General features: G+C 33.2%; 3 protein-coding genes and 2 long non-coding RNA genes across 5 annotated transcripts; 2 read left to right on the top strand and 3 right to left on the bottom strand.

Moving 5' to 3' along the window:
• Positions 1-8,609: 8,609 nt before the first annotated feature.
• LOC25483815 (uncharacterized) lies at positions 8,610-10,045 on the top strand. Its single transcript, XM_013612526.3, has one exon. The coding sequence runs from the start codon at positions 8,909-8,911 to the stop codon at positions 9,749-9,751; it is 843 nt and encodes a 280-aa protein (XP_013467980.1). The 5' UTR covers positions 8,610-8,908; the 3' UTR covers positions 9,752-10,045.
• Positions 10,046-11,486: 1,441 nt separating this feature from the next.
• On the bottom strand, positions 11,487-12,975 carry LOC25483816 (alpha carbonic anhydrase 1, chloroplastic). The gene is given in 4 exon segments (XM_039830752.1): positions 11,487-11,833; positions 12,025-12,207; positions 12,353-12,535; positions 12,952-12,975. Coding segments are annotated over 4 exon segments (543 nt in total). The 3' UTR covers positions 11,487-11,680.
• A 1,117-nt stretch (positions 12,976-14,092) lies between these two features.
• LOC112422648 (uncharacterized) lies at positions 14,093-15,215 on the top strand. Its single transcript, XR_003013150.2, has 2 exons — positions 14,093-14,551; positions 14,685-15,215. It is a non-coding gene; the product is annotated as an uncharacterized lncRNA (long non-coding RNA).
• A 269-nt stretch (positions 15,216-15,484) lies between these two features.
• Positions 15,485-16,213, bottom strand: LOC112422649 (uncharacterized). The gene is made up of 2 exons (XR_003013154.2): positions 15,944-16,213; positions 15,485-15,861 (listed from the first exon to the last, which is right to left on the bottom strand). It is a non-coding gene; the product is annotated as an uncharacterized lncRNA (long non-coding RNA).
• A 1,684-nt stretch (positions 16,214-17,897) lies between these two features.
• Positions 17,898-21,675, bottom strand: LOC112419921 (uncharacterized). The gene is made up of 6 exons (XM_039830761.1): positions 21,536-21,675; positions 19,792-20,449; positions 19,566-19,698; positions 19,176-19,475; positions 18,975-19,079; positions 17,898-18,488 (listed from the first exon to the last, which is right to left on the bottom strand). Exons 2-6 carry the CDS (start codon positions 20,424-20,426, stop codon positions 17,898-17,900), a joined length of 1,764 nt encoding a protein of 587 aa, XP_039686695.1. The 5' UTR covers positions 20,427-20,449; positions 21,536-21,675.
• Between the last annotated feature and the right edge of the window lie 2,317 nt (positions 21,676-23,992).

Consider the following 23,992-nt stretch of genomic DNA (forward strand, 5'->3'; position numbering starts at 1 on the left):
TCTCGAACAACCTGCATAATTAATAAATTGCAAAAAATGATCTGAAGTTGATTGAGAATCTCACATCTGATAGGACTTGACCATACAATATGTTTATATAAGTGGGAGTCAATCATCATGTTAATTACAAGTTAGTTTAAACTAATAAGTGAGTGAATGGTTTGATAAGTTAGTTTAAACCTGCATAATTATGTTTGTACAACAACTAATAAGTATTTGATGGTTTGATAGATGAAATCAGATAGCAGGTAATTAAATGAATTTTGAATTTGATTATGATACTATTTTAAAAATTATAGTTGGGCCTAACACAATCCTACAAAACTAACTTGTAATTAAGATGATGATTGACTCCCACTTATATAAACATATTGTATGGTCAAGTCCTATCAGATGTGAGACTCTTTAGCATGTTGTACTTTAAGTTTACCCATTTTTTGAAGGGTCTTGCTAACTATTTCCCTCATGGCAATGGTTAAGGTAACCAAAATTAGTAGTTTTACATTGGAAACAACAATTTATAAACTTTTTACAAGTTGATTTGACCACTTTTTTTTTATCATTTTTCAGCATAAAATTTCTATTTTTATTTCTTATCCAATGCTCCAAGGGCAATGGTTAGCATTTCCCTTTTTTGAATGTTAACCTTTTTAACACATTCCAAAAAAAAAAAAAAAAAGTAAGCGTGACATTTTAATATGAAGATAACTCATGTAAAATGTCAGATTCATCCTTTTCCTCCCTCTTCACTTTTTTTTTTTTTTTTGTAGATAGACAAATGACAATAGTAATCGAAAACTCAACACACGCAAGTTGAGGAGTTGGGGTTGAATCTTAGTATGGGGGTCTTGTAAGTGGGTGATATTAGGTTTCAATCTTGTTTGACATGTTTTGTGCACTGTTTGGAGCTCCTGCAATGATATTATGGGAAATATAAATTAAAGAATTGAAAGAAGAGATAGTAATAAATAGTTAAAGGTGTAATATGAAAAATAACATTAATGCTTCATTGATATTGTAAAACGACTTATAATTTAAGACAAATTTTTTCATAGCAACTTATAATCTGGAACGGAGTAAGAGAAACTCTATTTGTTTTCATATTATTAAAATAGTTGATTCCGTTGAAGTCACTGTATAAAATATTTTGTAGGATGAGTAGTGCTAACAACATTTTGTTTAACATTCACTCACTTATTAGTTTAAATTAATGCGGATCTACATTTTAAAAAATAAAATGACATAAACTGGTAGAATATACAATGATTTTATCCAATAAAATAGTGATCGTTAAGAAAACTATTAAAATACTAACAATTGTGGTCACTGATGAAATTAAGCATCTCTTTCAAAATATTGCACATCTTTAATTTGACCTCTTAGCTAGCTTTTTTTTCTTCCCAAAACACCAATTGATTTTTCGATATCTTCTGTGCCTCACAATTAACGTTTTGATTTCACTGGGAATCTTGATATACAATTAGAAATGCAAATTATGCATATATCAAAAGTTCTATTTTGATGTAGATGTGTAGTATTAAAATTGTTCAATTACAAAAGAATTCTAACTGAAGAAATAATATTGGGAGTGTGGGACAGTGACCAGCTTATCTTTGATACCTTTTAAATTTCCAACGGAGATTAGTGAATCTTCTAGATCCAGCTAAGTAGTTGGAAGAGTACATTACATATGCTAGTTATTAAAAAAAAAAAAAAAAACAACTATCCAACCAGTCATAAAAAATAAAAACTATCCAATAACATGATTAGTTGTAAATATAATCTCTATTCAAGATTATGCGTTGTAATAATCGATGCTGCTTATTTGATCATCAAAAGACGATTGAAAAAAGAGGCATGGATTCAAAGGTCAGAAGATTGTTCCAATATGCAACAATAGAAGATAAATAAGACCAAGGTTAGCCCAAAGAGGCAAAGACAAAGACAAATAAATATAAATATATACTCCCTCCGTCCCAAATTATATGACGTTTTGGACATTTCACACATATTAAGAAATGCAATTAATATTGTGTGGAAAAAAGATATTATGAGTTGTTTTACAAAATTGTCTTTAATAAATAATATGGAAAATATAAATGAAAGAATTGAAAAAAGATATAGTAATAAATAGTTAAGGTTATAATATGAAAAGTAACATTAATGTTGCATTGATATTGTAAAACGACATATAATTTGGGACAATTTTTTTTCCTAAAGTGACATACAATTTGGGACGGAGAAAGTATTATTTTTAGAAGGCTAAAATATGGTTTTAGTCCCTGCAAATATGCCTCGTTTTGGTTTTAGTCCCTGGTAAAAAAAAAATTTATTTTTGGTCCCTGCAAAATTTTTTGTTTTTGAAAATAGTCCCTGACCCCACTTTTGTGATGATTTGCATACGTGGCACATTATAACTGAATCAATTTTGTAGTTTTTGGTCCCTGCAAAATTTTTTGTTTTTAAAAAAGGTCCCTGCAGGGGCCAAAAACAAATTTTTTTTTTACCAGGAACTAAAACCAAAATGAGACATATTTACAGGGACTAAAACCATATTTTAACCTTTTTAGAACATCAACTCAATACAAAAGATAAACGAAACGATAAAACATAAACAATGAAACTGAATATTTGGTTACAAAGTTTGGCCAAGTAATGTCTCAAACTCTTTTTTATTTTATTTTTAAAAGTGATGTCTCAAGCTAGAGAGCAATTGTAGTGTAGTCTTATTGATAGTGAAAAGGATTAAAGTTTACAATGTTACAACTCATATATAAATACTACAATTCGGATTACATCAATACCTCTAAATTGCATTTCGGGGGCGACACCTCAGTCCCTTACAACAAACGTTAGGGTCAAACACTTGTTAGGCCACTTGTAAGTACTTATGAGTCATATGTAATTTTTTTTTTTTTTTGTTTATAGATAGACGAAATTACAATAATTTATTGTGACTCACACACACAAATGGAGGTGTCAGTATTCAAACCACAATCACAGGTTCCGATCCAGCAATTTCGACAGTTTTTATTAATTGAGTTAAGACATCTAAACTACTACACTATTTTAGTTCACAAACATATTATTAGAGATATCCACCAATAATGTTGTGTGCTATGCTTCATTGCTTTGATGGAGTGGAAACACATAATCATTGGTAACGACGTAACGTGTTGGGGGAGTGAGAGATTGTGGAGAATTTCTTTACTTCAATTCACTTTTGAAAGGGATAAATGTGAGAAAAAAACTTAGAGACTGGTTCAGAATATATACCACAAAAAACAAGAAAACAAATATAGCATCATAAAAAAGGGGTCATAGGTTCCAAGAAAGAATAGTCACGGCTAACTAGTGGATACTAGCCCATAATTTTTCTTTTGAAGGGATACTAGTCTATATAACTTAGAAAAGGACCATGTTAACTAATGACTCTAAACATTTATTAATAAAAGGAAAAAAAAAAATATAATTTATATTGAAAAGAAATATTTTTACATTCAAAAGGTTAACTATACAATTAATAAAACGAAAAAAAAGTAATTTGTATTGAAAATAAATATTTTTACACATTCAAAAGGTTAACTACACAAATGTCAAAGTAGTATTATTCATATTTTTTTTTTTCCGGTGGTGTATTTGAAATTTAAAAAGATAATCTCTAGATATGAATACTTATCATTCCAACCTAAGTTCACAATACTTCGTTTTTCTAAGGCTCTGTTTGATAAAAACAGCGGATAGTTGATAAGCTAGCTAGCTTATAGCTGATGACTAATAGCTTATAGCTGATGACTGATGACTGATAGCTTATAAGTTAATTAAAGTGTTTGATAAAATTAACAGTTCAACTAGCTGATAAATGTAAAATGACATAAAAATGTATTATTAATATGTAATAAAGTTTATATAAATTGATATGTAAAAATAAAATAAAAATTGATATTAAAGGGTATTATATGTATTATTAACAATAATTGATAGTTTCCTAAATCGAACCAATCTAAATCGAGACTGCAAAAAACTGCATTTGATTTGGATGTATATGGATAATTTTTTTTACTAAACCACATGGTTTGGTTCGGTTTGGAGTTTTGATTTTACCAACCGAACCAAACAAACCAAACCGCAATATAAGAAAAACATTAATTAAATATATATCACCTAGAGCAATACTCATAGAAACTCAATGAAAACTTTAATAAAATAACATATTAGTTTAATGGCTTAATTGCACTTTTGGCCCCTATCTTTTCGAAAGTTGTGATTTTGGCCCCCTAACTAATTAAAATACAAAACAGCCCCCTATGTATTGGATCTTTTGGCAGTTTTGGCCCCCAAGACCACTTTTGACTTAGTCTTCGCTGACGTGGCACCCACATCCCTTAAGTCAGGTGCCACGTGTCATGTAACACCCAGTTTTCTCAACATAAAAATTTCATAACAATTATCAGAGTATTCAACACATAAACGGAGTGCTACACTTCTTAAAAATCATAAATGAGATAAATAACAATTTATCCCTCAACATAATTATTCAAAACTTCGCAGCGGATTTAATTCAACAACATAAATAGTCTTGGCACGAATGCCTCATCAAAACATCTCATAAATATCCAATTAATAACTTAATCATATAAATTCATAATCAAATACGTAAGGAATAGAAAATAGCCACAAAAGTTCTCATCCCGTTACGTATCAGAGCACCTAAAGACACAGTGAGGGATAGCCACTCACGACAGCAATCAACAACTACTTATTCTCGATCACCTGCAAGTTACTCATACGAAGAGAAACATTTCCAAGCAGAAGGGGTGAGGTTTCACAAAACAATAATATTAAGCATATAATTCATCAATTATATTTAACAACATAACAACATCATAATCTCATCATAAATAATAATATAATCATATCATACTTCATTAACAACTCATGTATAGAACACAACTTAACAACTCGACTCGACAATGTTACTTCAACTTGACTATGCAACTTAGACCTCTTAATCATGCATGTGGTACCAATCCAGGGCATCAAGCCCTCAACGTGTTAAGTATTAATATACTTCCAGGGCATCAAGCCCTCAACTTAGTTGAGCTAAAGCTCCAGGGCATCAAGCCCCCAACGTGGTGAGCAAAGGCTCCAGGGCATCAAGCCCCCAACAATGAATGAGTATGCATGGACTCAACAACTTAACATCTTAGAACATCGACCTCTTATATAAATCCAATAATTTGGAACATCATCTTTCATCATAGACCAACTCATGCAGCTTAGTTGATAAACAAACAGCAACATAGGCAGTACATAAAATAATTCATGATATAACAATACCAATGCAAATCAACAACATCTCAAAGATCATATATAATTCAAGTAATACATATACAAATATATCACATTATTAATGACATCAAATCCTCTTATAACAACTTCACAGATTATCATTAACATCATATACAACATCCATTCCTACCCCAAGGATAAACTCATAACATCTCGTGCGACAAAGATCGCAAAACCCTAAACAAGGTATTCTGTAACTGGGCAACTCGCGAGGCGAGAGCCTCTACTCGCTATGGCGAGTTCAGGAAAAAGGCATTCACCTTGGCGAACCAGAAACTGGGTGCTCTTGAGAATTTGACATTTTTCACCCAAAAATCCATTTTTAAACTTTCCCAGGTTCAATCTCAATCTAAAAACTTGCCTAATCATTATTATACATGTTCAGGCACTCAGGATCATCTAAAGTTCAACTTAACAAGTGAAATCACAAATCAGGTTCCTCACTGGTCACACTCGCTATGGCGAGTGAACTGCTCGCTATGGCGAGCTGCAAGGTGCAACTCGCGAGGCGGATGAAACTTGCTCGCGAGGCGAACGATGAAGATCATCACTCGCTATGGCGAGGATCATCACTCGGGAGGCGAGCGATGAGTGTTGGCTCGGGAAGAATTGCAGTTTTCACGAAAATCAACCTAAAGGCATGGTTTTAAGCTTAACATTAATTCAAGATATCATTCTATGGATTGTCTAAGGTCTGTAAACAGTTTCTACATCAATTAATCATCAATTTCTCACTTTAACCCTAATTTCCAACTTCTCTAAATTAATCCTACACTTGTTAAATACAACCATCAGAATTGTTAAATACAACCATCAGAATTATACAACTTAATAGAATTGAATGCTAGTCTCACCCTTACCTTAGAAATTGAAATCGCAGCCTTTCTAGGTCTTCTTCTCTTCTCTTGGCTTTTTCTCTCTTTTCTCCAAAACTGAACGTACGTACTAACTTTTCTAAACTAGGTCTTCTCTTATTTATATCTCCTCCATCTATTCTATCTTATTCCTCTTTTTCCCCCAAAACTCTCTAAAATCTCAAAACAACCCCTCAACTCAATATTTATTTTATTTTCAAATCGTATTTTATTAAACAATAAAATAAGTCACAACACCTCATCAAATCACATAAATCACTTAAATCATGGTTGTGAACGCCATTAAGAATAGCCAATTTCCAAGCATTTTTTTCCCTCACGACATATCCACGCACCTTGAACAAACACCCACATTTTCTTGATCCCGTTGCTTCATGCTTCACTTTTGTACTCGGTAATTTGTGCTTGCCGCTCCGTTCACAAACCAACTCCAACATAGTATTTCTACCTTCACAAGATCTTCTAATGATAACCGTAAATCCAGCCCTATTTACTTGTCGACGGACCCAACCGAGAAATTCCTCTTTATCTTTCTATGTATCTCGTGTCGAAAAGAAATGAGCCGTGTCCACTTCGTTGTCACGAAGTTTACACACATCGGAATTGACGCTTTAAACCTCTACTTTAACGGAAGCTTCAACCTTCACGGAAGCTTCGACCTTAATGGGATCTTCAACCTTAACGGAATCGACAACACTACGTTTTCGATCACCCGTATCATCATCTGCATTCTCAACCGTATCTATAAATAAACAACATATAATTTGTAAACTAAACATGTATCTAATATCATATAATAACATAAACAAACAAAAAAAAAAAACAAAAGGAAAAAAATAATTTGGGCAGTAGCCACTACCATTTGAAAATTTTATAAGTTAGCAGCGGCAGTTAACAGCCGCTCTCACCCATCGGTAGTTAACTACCGCTACAGCTCGTGATAGTACAAAAAAAAACCAGAAAAATCAATCAAATGTAATGGATTTTAACGTTGTAATACCTTTTTTTTTATGCATATTGTGTGTAGAAACGTCCTAGCAATCGATCAACAATGATTTGGAAGCAAGATTTTGACACAAAAATATTTGAAATTGAATTTTTTCAGGTATGGTAATGATGAGGTAAGGTGATGAGTGAATAGGAGAGGTAGAAGTTTTCTGGTTTTGGGAGGAAAAATCAACGGCAATTAACAACCGCTGATTCCCAACGGCAGTTAACTGTCGTCGCATCCTCCAACAGTTGTTAACTACCGTTGGAGACTTTTTAGTAAATTATTTATGTCAATTGAAAGTTTCATATGTCAAAAAAGCAATTTTCTACATTTATTATATATGATTATTTAAGAAGTCTCTCTCATCGTGGTTTCTAAGAATGGATTAATAACTTTGGAGCAGTGATACAGATACAACCTAAGGTGGCATACACACATATACCACCACATACAATTGTGACATTTGTCACGTGGTCCCCACATACAAAAAAACCAGCATTTTTGTCTTTCACTCTCTCTCTTCCGTCTCTTTCCTTCACCATCTCTTCTCCCTCTTTTCCTCACCACCGTCGGCCACAACCCCCACCCACCTCCCTCTTCCTTCCGATCTCTAAGCCACCGCAAACAACTCAGATATGATGTCCTCCCTTTTCTCTGGTCACACCAACCTCCGGCAATCCCTCATCGCCGCCACGTCATCCACCCTCGCAACCTCTACACACAGATCCCGTCGCCGCCGAGAACGGAAGATGACCTGTGATGGTGGAACAAAGATTACGGCGACGATGATCAAACCTTGTTATTTCCTACAGTCATTCAAATTATCCAGCGGCCCTTGTTATTTCCTTTCCTTAATCCCAACATACACGGATGCGTATTCCTCCTCTTTTCTCTGCATTTTCTCTCTCTAACTTAGGAGACTTTCAACAGCAACATGTTCATCATTGTAGTTTCTAGGGTGGTGAGGAATTAACAGTTAAATTTTTAAGTCCAGAACAAAAATTGTGCCTAAAATTATATCAATTTGATTTTGTCAAATTGTATCAAATTTTCATCCCACTAATCGTTTCATATTTATTTATCCTTGTTAAGTTGGGTATATGCTGCAAAATGAGTGCCGAGATGCATCTTTTCACAATAATTTAAGATCTAAATTGTGTTTCTATCAGAAACAAAAAATTTAAGGAACATGGTGAAGGTGAACAGAGGAGATGAGGGGGAGAAGGTAAGTCGTGGAGAGAGAAACTCAACTTATTGTTTTTTTTTTTGTTTTGTTTTTATTATTGCTTTTATTGGACCAATAAAAATTTGCCAAATCAGAAGTGGTGGGAAGGGTGTATAAATAAAAGTGTGTCTATCTATACTTTCCCATAACTTTGAACCTGATTTAAATACATGCAAATTACAAAACAACGGCCCACGTCACACCTGATCAATCATCTGTATTATTATATGTTGCTTCTTTTGCTTTGACATTGCTTTCGTCTTCTTTTGACGAGCAAATAACAAAGAAACTTTTTTCTCTTTCTCTAGAAGAATAAAGATAGCTTTGGAATTTATCGAATCTTCATTCATTCTTTCCTTCATATAAAGACAACTACACCAAACCCACTACCATAGCATAAACACTTACCAAACATTCAAACTTCAAACACTATCTTTCCCTCTTTCTATTTTCAGCAACTACAATATGCCACAACTAGATTTCGAAACCCTAGTTTCCGCCTTATCCGGCGTCGCCAACGACAGCAAAGTCGCTTGCGAACCAACGGATGAAGCGGAAGACTCACCGCCGGAATCATTCTGGCTCTCTAACGACGCTGAATACGACTGGTGGGACAGAAACGCCGTCTACGAACGAAACGAATCAACAAAAGCAAGCTCAATTTCTATAAACCCTAACTCCGCCTCAAACTCTCAACGATTCTCCAAGAATTTGAAGAAATCCAAAGCCACAACAATCATCGGTTTACCGAAATCTCAGAAAGCTTCGTTCGCAGAAGCTAGAGGTTGCCGTCGTAATCATCATAAACCGGGAAACACTAGGTTGTTTCCGAAACGAAGCGCGTCGATCGGAGGAAAATCTGATTCTACTGTTTTTGAACCTTCTTCGCCGAAGGTTTCGTGTATAGGTAGAGTGAGATCGAAACGTGGACATAATCGAAGGTTGAGAACTCGTCAGAGATCGATTTCTTCCACTGCTACTGGCGTCTCCGCCGCCGGCGTTGTAAGACAGAAATCTTCACGTAGTACTCAAAGAAAGAAGAAAACTGGTTTCATCGAAAGTGTTTGCTCGATTTTCAGGAGTCACCGGAGAGAGAAAACTGTTCAGAAATCGAATCCTCCGGTGGAAGATTCTTCAACGAAGAAGAAGAGAAACAATGGAAGAAAAACGCGGGAAGGAAGTACGGTGAGTAGAACGGTTGAAGATACGGTTCACAGTGAACCGGCCGGTTTGGGTTCGATGAACCGGTTTGCATCAGGGCGGCGGTCCGAGTCATGGGGAGTAGGTGAAATTGAAAACCACGTGTGAATTCGGTGGCAGCCACGTGTGGGGTCCAATTTCAGCGTGTGTTCGTTGGGCTCGAAGTTTTGAATAGGTTGTTAGGATGGTGACGTGGCACGTAGAATAACTGTTTGTAACTGTTTTTCGTTACTACTTGCTTTGAAGCGTGTTTGAATTTGCTGTTTTTGGTTTTTGAACTTATCTGTTTTAGCAGTAAACGACGGCGTTTTTGTAAATATGATTTGTGTGCTTTTTTTCTGCTGTAAGGAGTAAGCAGCTGTATATTTTTGGTCAAATTCATCTAAATTCCTTTAAGTTTTTCATTTTTTTCAAAGTCGTCATTTAAGTTTCAAAAGTCACAAACAAGTCCTTTAAATTTCAAAAGTCTCAAACAAGTCATTTTAGTTTTTGAATCGTTTCAAACAAGTCCTTTTAGAGGATGATGGTGATGATTTAGATGATAACAACAAAGATCATTATCCACCATTTGTCATGCCTAAAAAGATGACTAATTTTAAGTGGGTGTTAGGAGCCGGATTTGATACCAAAAATGAGTTCAAGGAAACAATTACCAACTATGATATCTACAATATGACTTGTTTGAAACGATTCAAAAACTAAAAGGATTTCTTTGAGACTTTTGAAACTTAAAGGACGACTTTGAGAAAAATGAAAAATTTAAAGGACCTTTAAATACATTTGACCTATATTTTTCTATGAGCATCTTCTAGTTTAAATCGAGTTACAATTGTTTTGGTTAAGAAAGTTAAATATAATCAATTTATCACGTACCCTCACATAAATCATAGAAGTATAAAAATGAAAAGAATTAAAATAATAAAGATTTTTAAAAATGGTTACCCATGAGTATAGTGTGAGTTAATCTTGTCATCCATAATGTCAAGTGATAGCATGTATACTATCGCTAAAAAAAAGTATGTATGTATATATCTCTCAATTATTTGTAAAAAAAAAACAAAATCTCTAAATTAGTAATGCATTAATCTTGGTGATAAGATTTAATATTCTTGTATTATCATCTTTGTATTTGAATAATGAGCCACTAGTTAAGCTAGTGAAGCAACAGTTGGTTTTACTTCATTCATGGAGTTGTTTTAGTGGTGTAGGTCCGAGACATTGAGACTTAGGAGTTAGAAGTTAGGAGTGTGCTATTCACTTAGGAGTTAGGAATGTGCTACCTTTTAGGTCTTAGGTTTAATTTCTTCCATATGTTAGGTGTTGAAGTTTAGCCATTTCTTCGATTAAAATATCTAATAGTGAACGATGGAATTGACCCCATAAATTTGTTGATCATTGAGGTGAATACCAAATTTAAAAATAAATAAACATCTATAGTCTTACATAATTGTAATCATTTTACTATAGATGATTATTTTATTTTACTCCCTCCGGTCTTATTTATAAGTGAAATTTGACTTTTTAGATTCATTGAGTAATTGATGTATCTTATCTAGAATATAGACCAAATACATTATTTATGCAATGAATCAAAAAAGTAAAATGTTTCTTATAAATAAGACCGGAGAGAGTATTTTATTTAGATTCATGTGTTGCATAGATTAATGTAACATCTGAATATTTTATATTTTGAATTATCTATATTTTAATTCAGCTCTATCTCACTTGAAAGATAATTTTATATTTTTATCTCAAATCAATTTAAAATATATCAAAGTGAGTCTTTTTTGTTTATACTTTGAGATGGAGGGAGTACGAGGGATATGTAGTATCATTAAAAGCATTTTGATAAAGACTAATTACTGAGTGCTTTGACCTTAATCATAGAAAACTGTCCGCGTAGAACATTATTACAATAGAGAACTCTCAAATTTCTGGTGCTTCAATACTTTCATAGTCTAGAGAATAATATACTACTACATCTAGGGCAAAACGAGAATATTTTGCTTTCCTAAAGTTTATCAACGATATTTTAGTTCATGGTATTTGAACCCCTTGCCTCTATGTGTGGTAGTTGTACATCTCAATTTTGCAACCATTCAATGGCTGAAGAGGCCTTGCATTGTGCTGAAACTCTACACCTAGTGGTACCTTTAGAAGCTCAAGTTGTTTCTTGGAGAGTGTCCGAACCTGCATTTTCAATAGGTAAGAAATTACACATGTATAAAATGAGACAATAAGCTGCGACGCTAAACTTTTTAGATGGTAAAATCAATCATCATAAAAATTAATTTCATATAATCAATTCAATTTTATTTTTTTGGTGAACAAAGAGGGCCGATCAATTCAATTTCTATCACAACATAACTAAATACACGTACCTTGCCAATGACATTCCAAATGACACCTTCTTTGCATGGAGGAGTAGTGAGAGAGCCAACATATCTATAATATCTATAGATCTTTTTATTTAATTCATTTACATCAAAGGTGCCAAGAGCAATGTTAGCATTTTTATTGCCTGCATGGTTCTCATTGACTAGCTTATAGAACTTGTCTTCAATCTGCATCCAAGAACCACATGTAATTGGAAGCTATACTACTATCTACTTATGTTATTTATGTGCTATTAACATTCCAAATGATAAACCCTATATACTTTATATTATATGAGTCACATAATAATAGTGAATGTGATTTTAACTCTACCTTGGAGATTAGAGGATCAGGAACACCCAATCTATAGAGCTGTGCCACAACTGCTATGTTATTGTTATCTTCTGTGAAGTGAACTAAGTGGAGCTCGGCGTTATGTCTGGATGTCAGAATAATTTGTACAAAGATTAGAGTCCAAATCAGTCCTCCCAAAAAAGTTAGAAAACTATATAGTTGCTACAACACACTCAAATGTCCCTAAAAATTTATTGTAAAGTGACTAATGTGACTTAATTTTTAATTTTTTTAAAAAAATATAATGTGACTTTAATTTAAGATTCATAAAGATGAAATTGATATTTTTTTTTCAGAGGCTAAATATATCTCTATATTTGTTGTCAAATTCTAGTTTGGTTAAATACTATTTATTTTTAACTTTAGTAAAATAAAATAGTTTATATATTCTGTTGAATTACCGTATCATTTTTCTAAACTACAATAGAATCTAACATTCTTTTATAAAAAATATGCTTGTTTAAATATAAAATTACGAGTTTCACAATAATCAAAAGGTAATATGTCCCTATTTCTGTTTTAAAAAAAATGCTTGTTTATTTAATCATAAAAATGCTTGCACCCTCTTTCTGATATACCACGGGCCAAACATTATATCCCATAGTAAGCAGCTCTATTTTATTCAATTTGTTATTAGACAACTTTTGGTATAGAAGTAATTTCTACTACAATTTATTTATTTTAAGGAATCTCTAAAAATAAAATAAATACATCCAACTTTCTTTTTTATGACTCTTGAAATCACTTTTAAATGTTTGTTTTTAATTTTTTAAAGAAAAAATTGAAAATAAAACCCAATTTTAAACGGGTTCACATTGTGTAACCAAAAAAAACGGGTTCACATTAAAATCTAAATGAAATATCAAAACATTCCCAACCACTTATTAGTAGATGTATTTAATGTTTGACAATTTTCTATCAAAGAATATTTTTAAAAATATTAAAAAATTACAAGTATTAATGATTGTATTGGTTTTGAATGTTTTAACTATTTTTTTGAACAAAAACCGAACTGTAAGATGAACTAAAAAGGTAATAAAAGTCGCAATTATTGTCTTAATTGTAGTTTTATATTGTCTTAATTGTAGTTTTATATTATTTTTTTTGGTTACAAATTGTAGTTTTATATGAAACTTTGTTTGCTCACTTAAAAGTCACAATTATTTCTTATAATAATCAAACAAAGCTGTCAAAATGGAGTAATAATATTAAGGGTTAAATATGTTTTTGGTCCCTATAAATATGTCAACTTTTTGTTTTAGTCCCTCTAAAATTTTCCTTCAACTTTTAGTCCCTATAAAATTTTCAATCACTACTTTTGGTCCCTATTTATAATTTAATTTTTGTATTTTTTAATAAAATTGTGCAGAAATGTGTCAAATATTCTAAAAACAATTCCTAAAAAAAATTAGATTTTTTTAACAAAACACAAATTAAATATGAATTTTTAACCATAAACAATATAAAAATTCATATTAAATTCATGTTTTGTTAAAAAATTCTGAATTTTTTTTGGAGTGATTCTTATAATATTTTGAATTTTTCTGGAAAATTTTATTAAATAATATGAATTCTACATATGAGTTTACTTTAAAAGAGGGACCAAAAGTGAAGATTGAAAACTTTATAGGGACTAAAAGTTGAAGGAAAATTTTAAAGGGACTAAAACGAAAAGTTGACATATTTATAGGGACCAAAAACATATTTAACCCTAATATTAATAATCAAACCAAAGTAATTAAGAAAACTATAATTTAAATCAGAGAGGGTTTCATCAATGTTGTTTTAACTTGTTTTTATTATGTACAAAATAAAAGGCATCACCCTTGATTGGGTGGAATGCATTGGAAGAGAAGAAGAGAGAGGGAACTTACAAACGACCATGAGCCCTGTGCTCTGCAGGTGCATGCCAATGAAGTTGTTTCAATGAATAATTCATTCCATTTATATTAATATCTCCCACTTTTCCTTCAAAATGCACCTATAAATACCAAACTCAACCATATTAGTTAGTTAATATCAGAATTTTCCTTTGACAAAACCTTTACACTTAGACCTTGCTAATAATAATAATAACAACAACAATAATAATAATAGTAATATACATCAGACAACAATTATCGTATCAAACATCAAACACGTTTTCATATGAAGTGTCGGTGTTACATGGTTAATCAGGTAGCCATAATTTTTCTTTGGAAGGAAAAGTCTTTTTAATTCAAGTTAATTTTTATTTTTTAACTGATTTGTTAGTTGATGAAAATACATACCCCAATACTGTATTGGTGATTAACAAGTGTGGCATTTGTAGGAAGGTAGTTTCTGTCTAAGGATTTCATATCCTGGTTCATGACAACATCTGTTATTACAAGATCCACTGGACTCTATGCTTTCCCATTTTGAAGGGCTGTGGCCAACAATGAAGACCGACTCGTGATGATTACGAAAGGCTTAAGAATGGTTCGAAAAATGACCCCTCTCCAACTGATCTCTAGCTAGCAAATCCAGCTCTGCCAGAGGAGTCAAGGGTGCAGCCGATGTCCGGCCACATCTGTCGCCCAGAACACTTCCTCTTCCATTCAGACCTGCTAATTTTCTTAAATCTTTTTTATTAAGTTCCCATTTAACAAAAATTTCCTAAATATTATGTAGTTGTAATATATTTGCCAGAAAGATACAATATAATCATTTATGATTAAAGAATTTTAGTTAATTTTATATACGATGATGGTTAGTGGTTAGTGCTTAATGCCAAGCCTAGGTAAGCCTACTGTATAGGAACTCATTATATTATAATGAGTTTTCAAAATGGTTTTATTCTTGTTAATTTTTTTTTTCTTTATATGCTTTCATTTATACAGACAACATTGTTATTTAGACTCTATCTTTTTAACTCATTGTGAATCTTCAAAGTTATCAAATGCAAACAGAATTTCCTGATTTTGCATGGTTGAGCATGAGATATATCCTTTAAATAGGCTTAATCTCTCTATCTATTATTAGCGCAGCGTAAGGTTTCTTGTAGTGCAAGCAAAACTGAATTAGGGTTTCAATGGAGAAGATGAAGTTGGTTATGGAGGTTGAAGTTTGTTGGAGAGAGAGAGAGAGATAGAATATTGAATTGAAAATTTTATTCACACTAATGATTGTGTTACAAGCAAGAGACTTATAGAGTAAGTCTCTTGTAACTAACTAAATGAAGTTTATCCAAAATAACAAACTAAACTCTTCTTAAGTGTTTGTTAAGCATGATTATGGATTAAAACACGCAAACTAATATACCCCTCTTAATCCATAATCCTAACATTCTATGAGACCTAACTTGTCCCTCAAGCAAGTGAACCTATCAATCTTCAAAGCTTTTGTGAAACCTTTTGTGACTTGTTCTCTGCTGATAAAGTGAAATCTGGTTTCTATATGCTTGCTCCCGCCATGTTCCCCATTTCCTAAATCCTAACCAGAGCATCCTTCAGACGTGTGTACTGCATCTGTAGTCTCTTTAATTTTGTTAGACATGATGCTACCATTTGGATCCTTTTAATGCAATTATGTTAGGATTTAGGAATATACCTATTATTTGGAAGTTCATGAAAGAGAAGCTTGCGGGATCTTTACTTCCTTGCATTGGTGTACTAACAAAGGCTTAGAACATGTCCTTATTGAACTTGACACGAAGGATACATGCAAATAGTAGAACAACCAGAACAAACAACAAAAAAGGGCATGCAGCAGACGGGGAAGGAAGAAATTGGATGGTGAGGCTGATTGAAGAAGTGAGGCCAAAGAAGGAAGAAGGAAATCGGAAAATCAATTTAGGCAAATAATGGACCATGTAGACAATGTCATGTAAGTTCCACATCATTAATGAGCACACCATGTCTTTTAAAGAGAAGGGGGACCAAATATATTAGTTGACTTTCAAAATAGTGGGATCAAAAAACCCATTTTAGAAAATGGGGTATCAAAAATTAACAAATTAGAAAATAGGGGGATCAAAATTGCATTTAAGCCAATAAAATATTATAGAAATTTACGGTGAGAGAATGATGCCCCATTTCAAAACAGAAAATACCTTAAGCTAAAAGAACATTAGACCTTAAATTTAAGATATGACTTTTTACAACTAAACCGACCCTTAGAGTTTGTCATGGTTAATTTCTAAACTTTGTGATATCATGTTTAGAGGAAGAGAAGCTATCCACTCCCCTTTAAGCATCCAACTCAAAGTCTATAGGTCCTAAACTTGGGTCATTAACCCATTGATAAGCAGTTAAAATTGCTTCACCAACTTGTACCTCACATATTGGTGCCCGTCTCATCCCTTATACAAATTTTCATCCCAACTTTAATGATTTGTTTTGAAAAGGACGCGTCAATGTTACATTTAAATTTACCAACATTAGATTTAGATCACTTGTTGTTACCTACATGCCTTTATGAGATGCATGTCTAACTTCTTACAAATCTGTCTGCCTTTCAATCTTGCAGCATAGTCTTAGCACGAGAGAAATATTATTTGTTGGTTTTGTTTTTAGAATTGTTGATATGTGATATGTCATAAACTTGCACATAGGATTAACTTTTTGAGGAGTATTGAGAGGTCTTGCAACAAATATTCATATGTATTTCTTTATTTGTAGATCACTTGTTATTTTTTTTTGTTACACATGTCATTTTTATATATAAAGGATTAATTACATCAATACGACATAAAACTCACACATACAAAAGTGTGATCCAAAGTCTAACACAGAACACCAATATCCAATCTAACAATTTTGGTATTTTACGGTTGATCTAAGACTTATGAATTGCATTTTTAATAGTCATATAGATAGATTGACATTAATTCCATCCAAGTAATAAGACGAGAGACAAATCCATAAAGTTATCGATAGGGGGCTAGAATTTTAGTGATTATATTATAATCACTACAAGAAATATTGGATTTTCCTAGGGAAATATTTCTCGGAAAACACGGATTTCCGAGAAATTATCGAGGAAACAAGTTGTAGGAAATTTTAGATCTATTCCTACGAGATTTCCGAGGAAATACTTTTTCCGACGGAATTACCGAGGAAAGTTTGGTAGGAAAGCATTGTGCAGTCTGCCACATCTGACACACGCTTTTCGACGAAAATTTCGTAGGAAACAATAATAATTAAAAATTGCACACGTTTTCCTACGAAACTTTCCTAGGAAACAATTATATTTAAAAAAAAAAAAAATTTGATCCAAATTTTGATTTCGAAAAAGGCGCCAAATAATTCAAATGAGGTGCCAAAATATTTGGCACCAAAATTTCATAAAAAATCAAATTTAAAAAAAAAAAACGAAAAATAAAAAAAGTGCGCCAAAATTTGAAAATAACCCAAATTTTTTGATAACATGTCATTTTGATAAATAATTACATAAAACAAAATTCATATATGCAAGTTAAATTTTCTTTGACAGTAACCACCTAAAACACCCCAAAAGTGCCCAAAATCCCTAACCAAAAAACAGCAATTGAAAAGAATATAAATTACTCGTTATGATCATCATCCCTCTCCTCGTCCTCGTCCTCGTCCTCATCCTCGTCCTCGTCCTCATCATCATGATCATCATCATCATCATTGTCGTCGTCATATGTTCGGTCTTCTTGAACCGACGGTGATGATTGACTCGATGGCGACGATGATTCCGATGTTTTCCTACACTTCATGCCACCCATCCTTTTTGTAACCATCCTTTTGAGTTTTCTCATTTCCTCTGCCTGTTTGGCCAGCAATTTCCTTAACTCATTCTCCGATTCTTCTTTCTTTGCCAACGCCTCCTTTTGAGATTGCAACTCCTGGTTCATTCGTTGTATCATTGCTTGCATCTCAAGAGGTAGCTCTGTAGAACGAGATGAGGACTCTGGTGGAGGAGGAACATAGAACAAATCTCCATGTACCACATTGCCGGCAAATGGCCCAAGACCGTACATTCTACCCCTTTCTTTTCCTCCATCCGGTCTTCCTTTTTTTGCAGCCTTCGCCCATAATTGAAGTTTAATGGGGAAGGGAATTTCCGGATACGATGGAATCTCAAGATTCTCCTTCAAAAACTCCGCTGCATTCGTGCGATAAGCTGCCTATAAAGTAAAGTAATCAATAATAAAGTCAAAACCGAAAAGAAAAAAAAACAAATACACATCAGCAGCAAGCTATCAACACCAAAACAGAAAAGCCACATACAGAAAATGGATCACCTAAAAAACTCACTCCCTAACCACTGTCAGTAACAAAACAGCATGCCATTGATATCGTGTTCGTCTTTCGGCTAGTACACGTAATAATAGTCATTTCCTTTTTTCATAAACCATTGATATCAGCATGAAATGCAATAATATTTTGATAACTAACATACTTATTAGGCTCTTCTTAGCAGGTAGGTACTTTGGCATCGTTAGCATGATACTATATATGTAACAGAAGCTGTAGAAGACCTTTTGATGTATAAACTAAAGATCCAGCTAGTACAATTCAATTCACTAAAGATCAAGCTATAAACCATATGACCGACACACGACCCACATCCTTTGAACACAGCAGAGAACATAAAATTATTAAGAATTTACCTGGGTATTGCTAGCTCGAGCATCAACATACCGACCAAGATTCTGACTGAAACGAGTTACATCATGGATCTCTTCCGGATAAGGAACTCTACCCAATCTATTTCGCTAATTGTACACACAAATATTAACCAATTAGAACATTTGGCAAATTGAATATATACATATATATAGAAATATAAATAGCTAAATATATTTTTTTACCAAATCTCTAGCATAGGTAGCGGTACTGACAGAACCTTGTGTGTGCAACTGCCCTCCTACAATAGATGCCCTATTCACCTTGTTAGCTTTGGACCGATTCTTAAAATGTGGATCTTCATTCCAATACTTCAGCAATAACTCCCAGCTTTTCTCTCCGATCCATTGTGTACGATAATTGCCCTTACGTTTTTTCAATTCCTGCCGTTCATCATATAACAAATCTGATAAACGTCTTGCAGCTACCCTATGAAAGTTTCTCTCTACAAGAGTGTGATGATGAGGTTCCCATCTACAAAAATCCTACAATAAAAAAAATTATTAGACATTCAGTAATGTTAACCATATTATAAAGTAAATACAATTATTTAATATTCAATAAAATGTGTTTACCGAAAAGTATTTAAAAAGGTCGTTCCTGTCATCGGTAGTAAGATCTGAATATACGGCCCAACGCCTATCTTTAGGGTAAAACGTCTGGATCGCCATTCTAATATGTTCTGATACTCCGTGGGATGGCTCTAACCTACAAATTTGAATTGTTAATTAAATTATGCATTTAAAAAACTAATAAGAATTAAGTCAAACATAGGTAACAAATTAATTTTTTATTACTTACGTTTCAGGTGTTGGTGTAACCACAACAAGGTTATCCACATACTCCCAGTTTTCAATGATTTGACGTCGTTGTCGTCGTCTTTGATCAGCCCCAGACGGTACCTCTTCATTTTGGTTGTTTTGTTGTTGTTGTTGCTGTTGTTGTGGAGGCCGTTGATCAGCAAGTAAGGCTAGGAAATTTCCAGTTTGCATAAGATCTTGCATCAGTTCCGTTGATGATTGTGATGGAACGGATGTGTTAAAGCCTTGTCGGACATTAGACCGGGTGGTGTTGTAATTTGGCGAGTGTGTCGATGGCGGAGTAAATCCAGGCATGGCAAAACCAGGACTAGAATATATGGGGGGCTGGCTAGTAGTAGCATGACTAGTAGTAGCTGCTGGAAATGATGCGGGAAGAATAGGCGGGAATGGTGCGGGAGGAATAGTCGGGAATGGAGTGGGGTAAGGAGGTGGAGTAGTAGCAGTAGGAATAGGAGTACCAGTCCGTTCATCAATGTTACGGAAGGTAATCCCCGTCGGCCGAACCCACTGTCTGGTAGGGTCTGAGGAAACATCTATTCTTCCATTCTTCTTTTTCTTCGGCTTCCCATGATCTACAACATGAGCCTTACCCTTATCCTTGTCTCGTCCAGACATCCCTGTCTGCTTGCCTAAACAGTCTGGAACAGAAATAAAAAGAGTTGATTAATGCTCTAAAATACGCACAGGTTTAACATCAAGAAAAAATGCAATGATACATTCAATTCGACTACACTATATCAGTAATTCAGAAAGATGGATGGGTAGTATGCAGGGTATTCAAAAAGGTAAACACGTGTTAACTCTCAACCCACAATTCATAGCTCTTACCTAACCACGACGGCGACACCTAATGACGAAACCTAAATGCACACTAACAGATTTGAATCAGCATAAAGTTACTTTTATACTATTATGTTATGGTAATAATGTCATAGATTAAGAAATGTAGAAGTATGATCAATTGAGTAAGTGAAAAAAAGAAAAAAGAGGAATAGATTGAAATTCTGACTTTTGCAGCAAATTGGTAAAACTGCTAACATGTTTATGTACCTGTACACGTTCATTAGTAAAACTGTACAAATTGGATATTTAAACACCAAAAGTAAAATTATATTTATATTCTTGACATTCTAAGCTTTCCAGGGAATGTTCGTTTACTCAATTCGGACACCGTTTGATATTTTAATTAAATAGAGGAAGTTTAAGTCTGTTAACGAACAAAACTGAACTTTTGGATTGGTTTTGTAGAATTACACTGAAAACCCTATGAAGCACGGACTCGGACACGGACACGGGACACGACACGGACACGAGACACGGCTAATCTAAAAAAACCTAGGACACCGACACGGCTATATCATGGTGGAAAAGGGAGCAGCGAAAACACTACCTCGAGAATTTTATTTGACAGTAACATCAACCAATCTATCTCAAGAATTTAGTGGAATTCAACTTGGAGATAAAGAAAAGTCAGAATCTTCAACCAAAAATTGTGTTATAAGCTTATACTACAATTCTGTCCTAATTTTCAAAACATAGCCAAAATGAAATAAAGAGAATTAAATCAAGCTAGTGAGTAAAGAATGAATTTCAATAATCAAAATGATCAACTAATTCAATGGTACTCCATCACCAAACTCAGCACCAAAAGTTATTGATAGCTAAAAACAGAATCATACAATACTTCTATAAATAATTAAAATTGAAAAACAGAATCAGATAACCTAGTTGCAGCAATGGATTGTGAAGACGCCTTGGCTCTTATAGTCTTTGATTAAGCTTCTTCTATTTCTTTGATAACACCTCAAGTTGATCCAAGTTCCTATAAACATAGTTCAAAATTAGATAAATCAAAATACATTTAATTCAAACTCTTAGCTCATCGTAATCAAGATTAATTACAATCTTCAATCTTCACAATGAAGAGTAATTACAATCTCTTAAATTTCCTTTGACACTTCATAAAATGCACAACAATTAGCTCATCGCTCATACATCAACTCTAGCACATTTCTTTAAGCACCAAGAAAATAACAGACTCTAATGCTCAAAAACAAATCTGAATCAAAACCAACAAATGGCAGATATAATCTCATGAATGGATGACATAATACTGATCCAAATTATCATGCATATCTTCTTCTAATCTACCTCATAAAAAACAGAAAAACTATATTACTTCCACACACACCACACATATCCATATGGCAGGATTATATATTAAAATAAACAGGAGAAACTTAACTTAGTTCAAAACTAGTTATAACACTCACTCATAGATCAGAACCTTAAGAATGTGAGGTGCCACAAACATTTAATTTAGATGACGCAGTAGTGAACATAAACCAAACTTTATTGTAATAATGCCATGTCATTTTATCAGCCGTGTGAGTTGATGCAAACAATCTCTGCAATCTTGGTATTATTGGCAGATAAAACATTGACTTGATTGAGACTCGTTTCTTCTTCTGAGAACCGACATCATCACATACTTCATACCTCGGTGCATTGCAAAATTTACACGCCACCAATGCCCCATCATTTTTACCAAATTCGTTGTCGTAAAACAACATGCACCCATTAACGCAACAATCAATAATTTTAACTTCCAATCCCAACTTCTCCACCAACTTTTGAGCCTCATAAAAACTCAAGGGCAAATTGTCCTTTACAGGAGTTGCGTCCCTCATGATATCTGTATAACACTCTGAGCCTTCTTCGGCTACACTCCAATCTGACGCGGCAGCTAAAAGCCTCACACTCATTGATAACTTAGAATCAGACGACCCTTCAAACAACGGCTTGTTTACTTCTTGCATCATCTTGTAAAACTTCAACGCTTTCTCATTCGGGATTGTTTCCTCTTCACCACCCTCGTTGTAAGACAAGTTCACCCCAAGTGCATCACCGACCATATCTTCCATCACGCCAAAGTTTTCACACTCCATACGCGCCTCGCTGCTTGAAGCGTGCATATTAACATCAGACTCGGTATTATTTGTAGGCTCTTGTTCATCGTGATAAATCCACAAATAATAATTCTCCATAAAACCAAGGTCCTTTAAATGGTTTAGAACATTTTTTGGGCTCCGAATCAACCTACACGGACATCTTATCCCTCCCTCCAATTGAAAGGCATCTTGCGCCATGGCGTAAGCAACAAAATCACGAACTCCATCCACAAAAGCCGCCTTAAGTTTCCTTTTCCCCGGATATTTTCTATCGTACATCCAACTACGATGGAAAATATGTTGATCCATTTTTCGCGTCGCTACAGTTGACTCAAATTAGTACCATATATTTTTATACGTAAATATTTTTTTAATATAAATAACAATTTTTTTCTAATCACCTAAATATTTAGAAATTTGTACAAAATAAACATGCTATCGCATAAAAATTATATAAGATTTTATATTTTATGACTAAAATATATAACATTTTCTAATCTATATCAAATTTTCTAAAATTTGTATGAAATAAACATTCCGTGCATATACAAATTACGAACCACAAATAAATGTTAAGCGCGGACGCCAGAATTGATTCCCACAAAATAATCCACATATGTCATATTAATTAACTTCATAATTTTTTTGCTACTTTACATTATTTTTCTAACAAACTTAATTATACATATTTCTTTACTAACTTAACTTTTTTTTAAAGAACTACAGTAACATTTTTACTAGCTACATTTATTTTACGTAAAACAAATTTGATCTAAATAACATATTTACTACAATTTAATTTTACTAACTATGTTTCTAATATCTAATATTTTTAATACTAATCCATTGAATAAATTTTAAATAAATAAAAGATACTAACCTCAAATAACAAGCCAATGAACAAGTGGATCCAAAAAAAAAAAGCAACAACCAGCCAGCAGCAACACCAACTTTAAAATGGATCGAAAACAAGGAAACTACAAAAAATAATGCAACATATTTTAATAACTAAATTAACAATATATATAAATACACACATTTTTAAAAGTAAACATTTTTAACTAAACTACAAGTTTTTCTACAAGCTAACACTTTTTTCATTATACTCTCTCTAACACTAATAAGTTGAAATTTAATTTAATCCCACTAAATATTTTTTTAAAGAAGTTAATCCAACTAACATTTTTTTATAGAAAAATCCCGCTAACGTTTTTATTAATTACAATATAA

The sequence above is a fragment of the Medicago truncatula genome, chromosome 1, assembly GCF_003473485.1.
Source record: "Medicago truncatula cultivar Jemalong A17 chromosome 1, MtrunA17r5.0-ANR, whole genome shotgun sequence".
Taxonomy (NCBI): Eukaryota; Viridiplantae; Streptophyta; class Magnoliopsida; order Fabales; family Fabaceae; genus Medicago; species Medicago truncatula.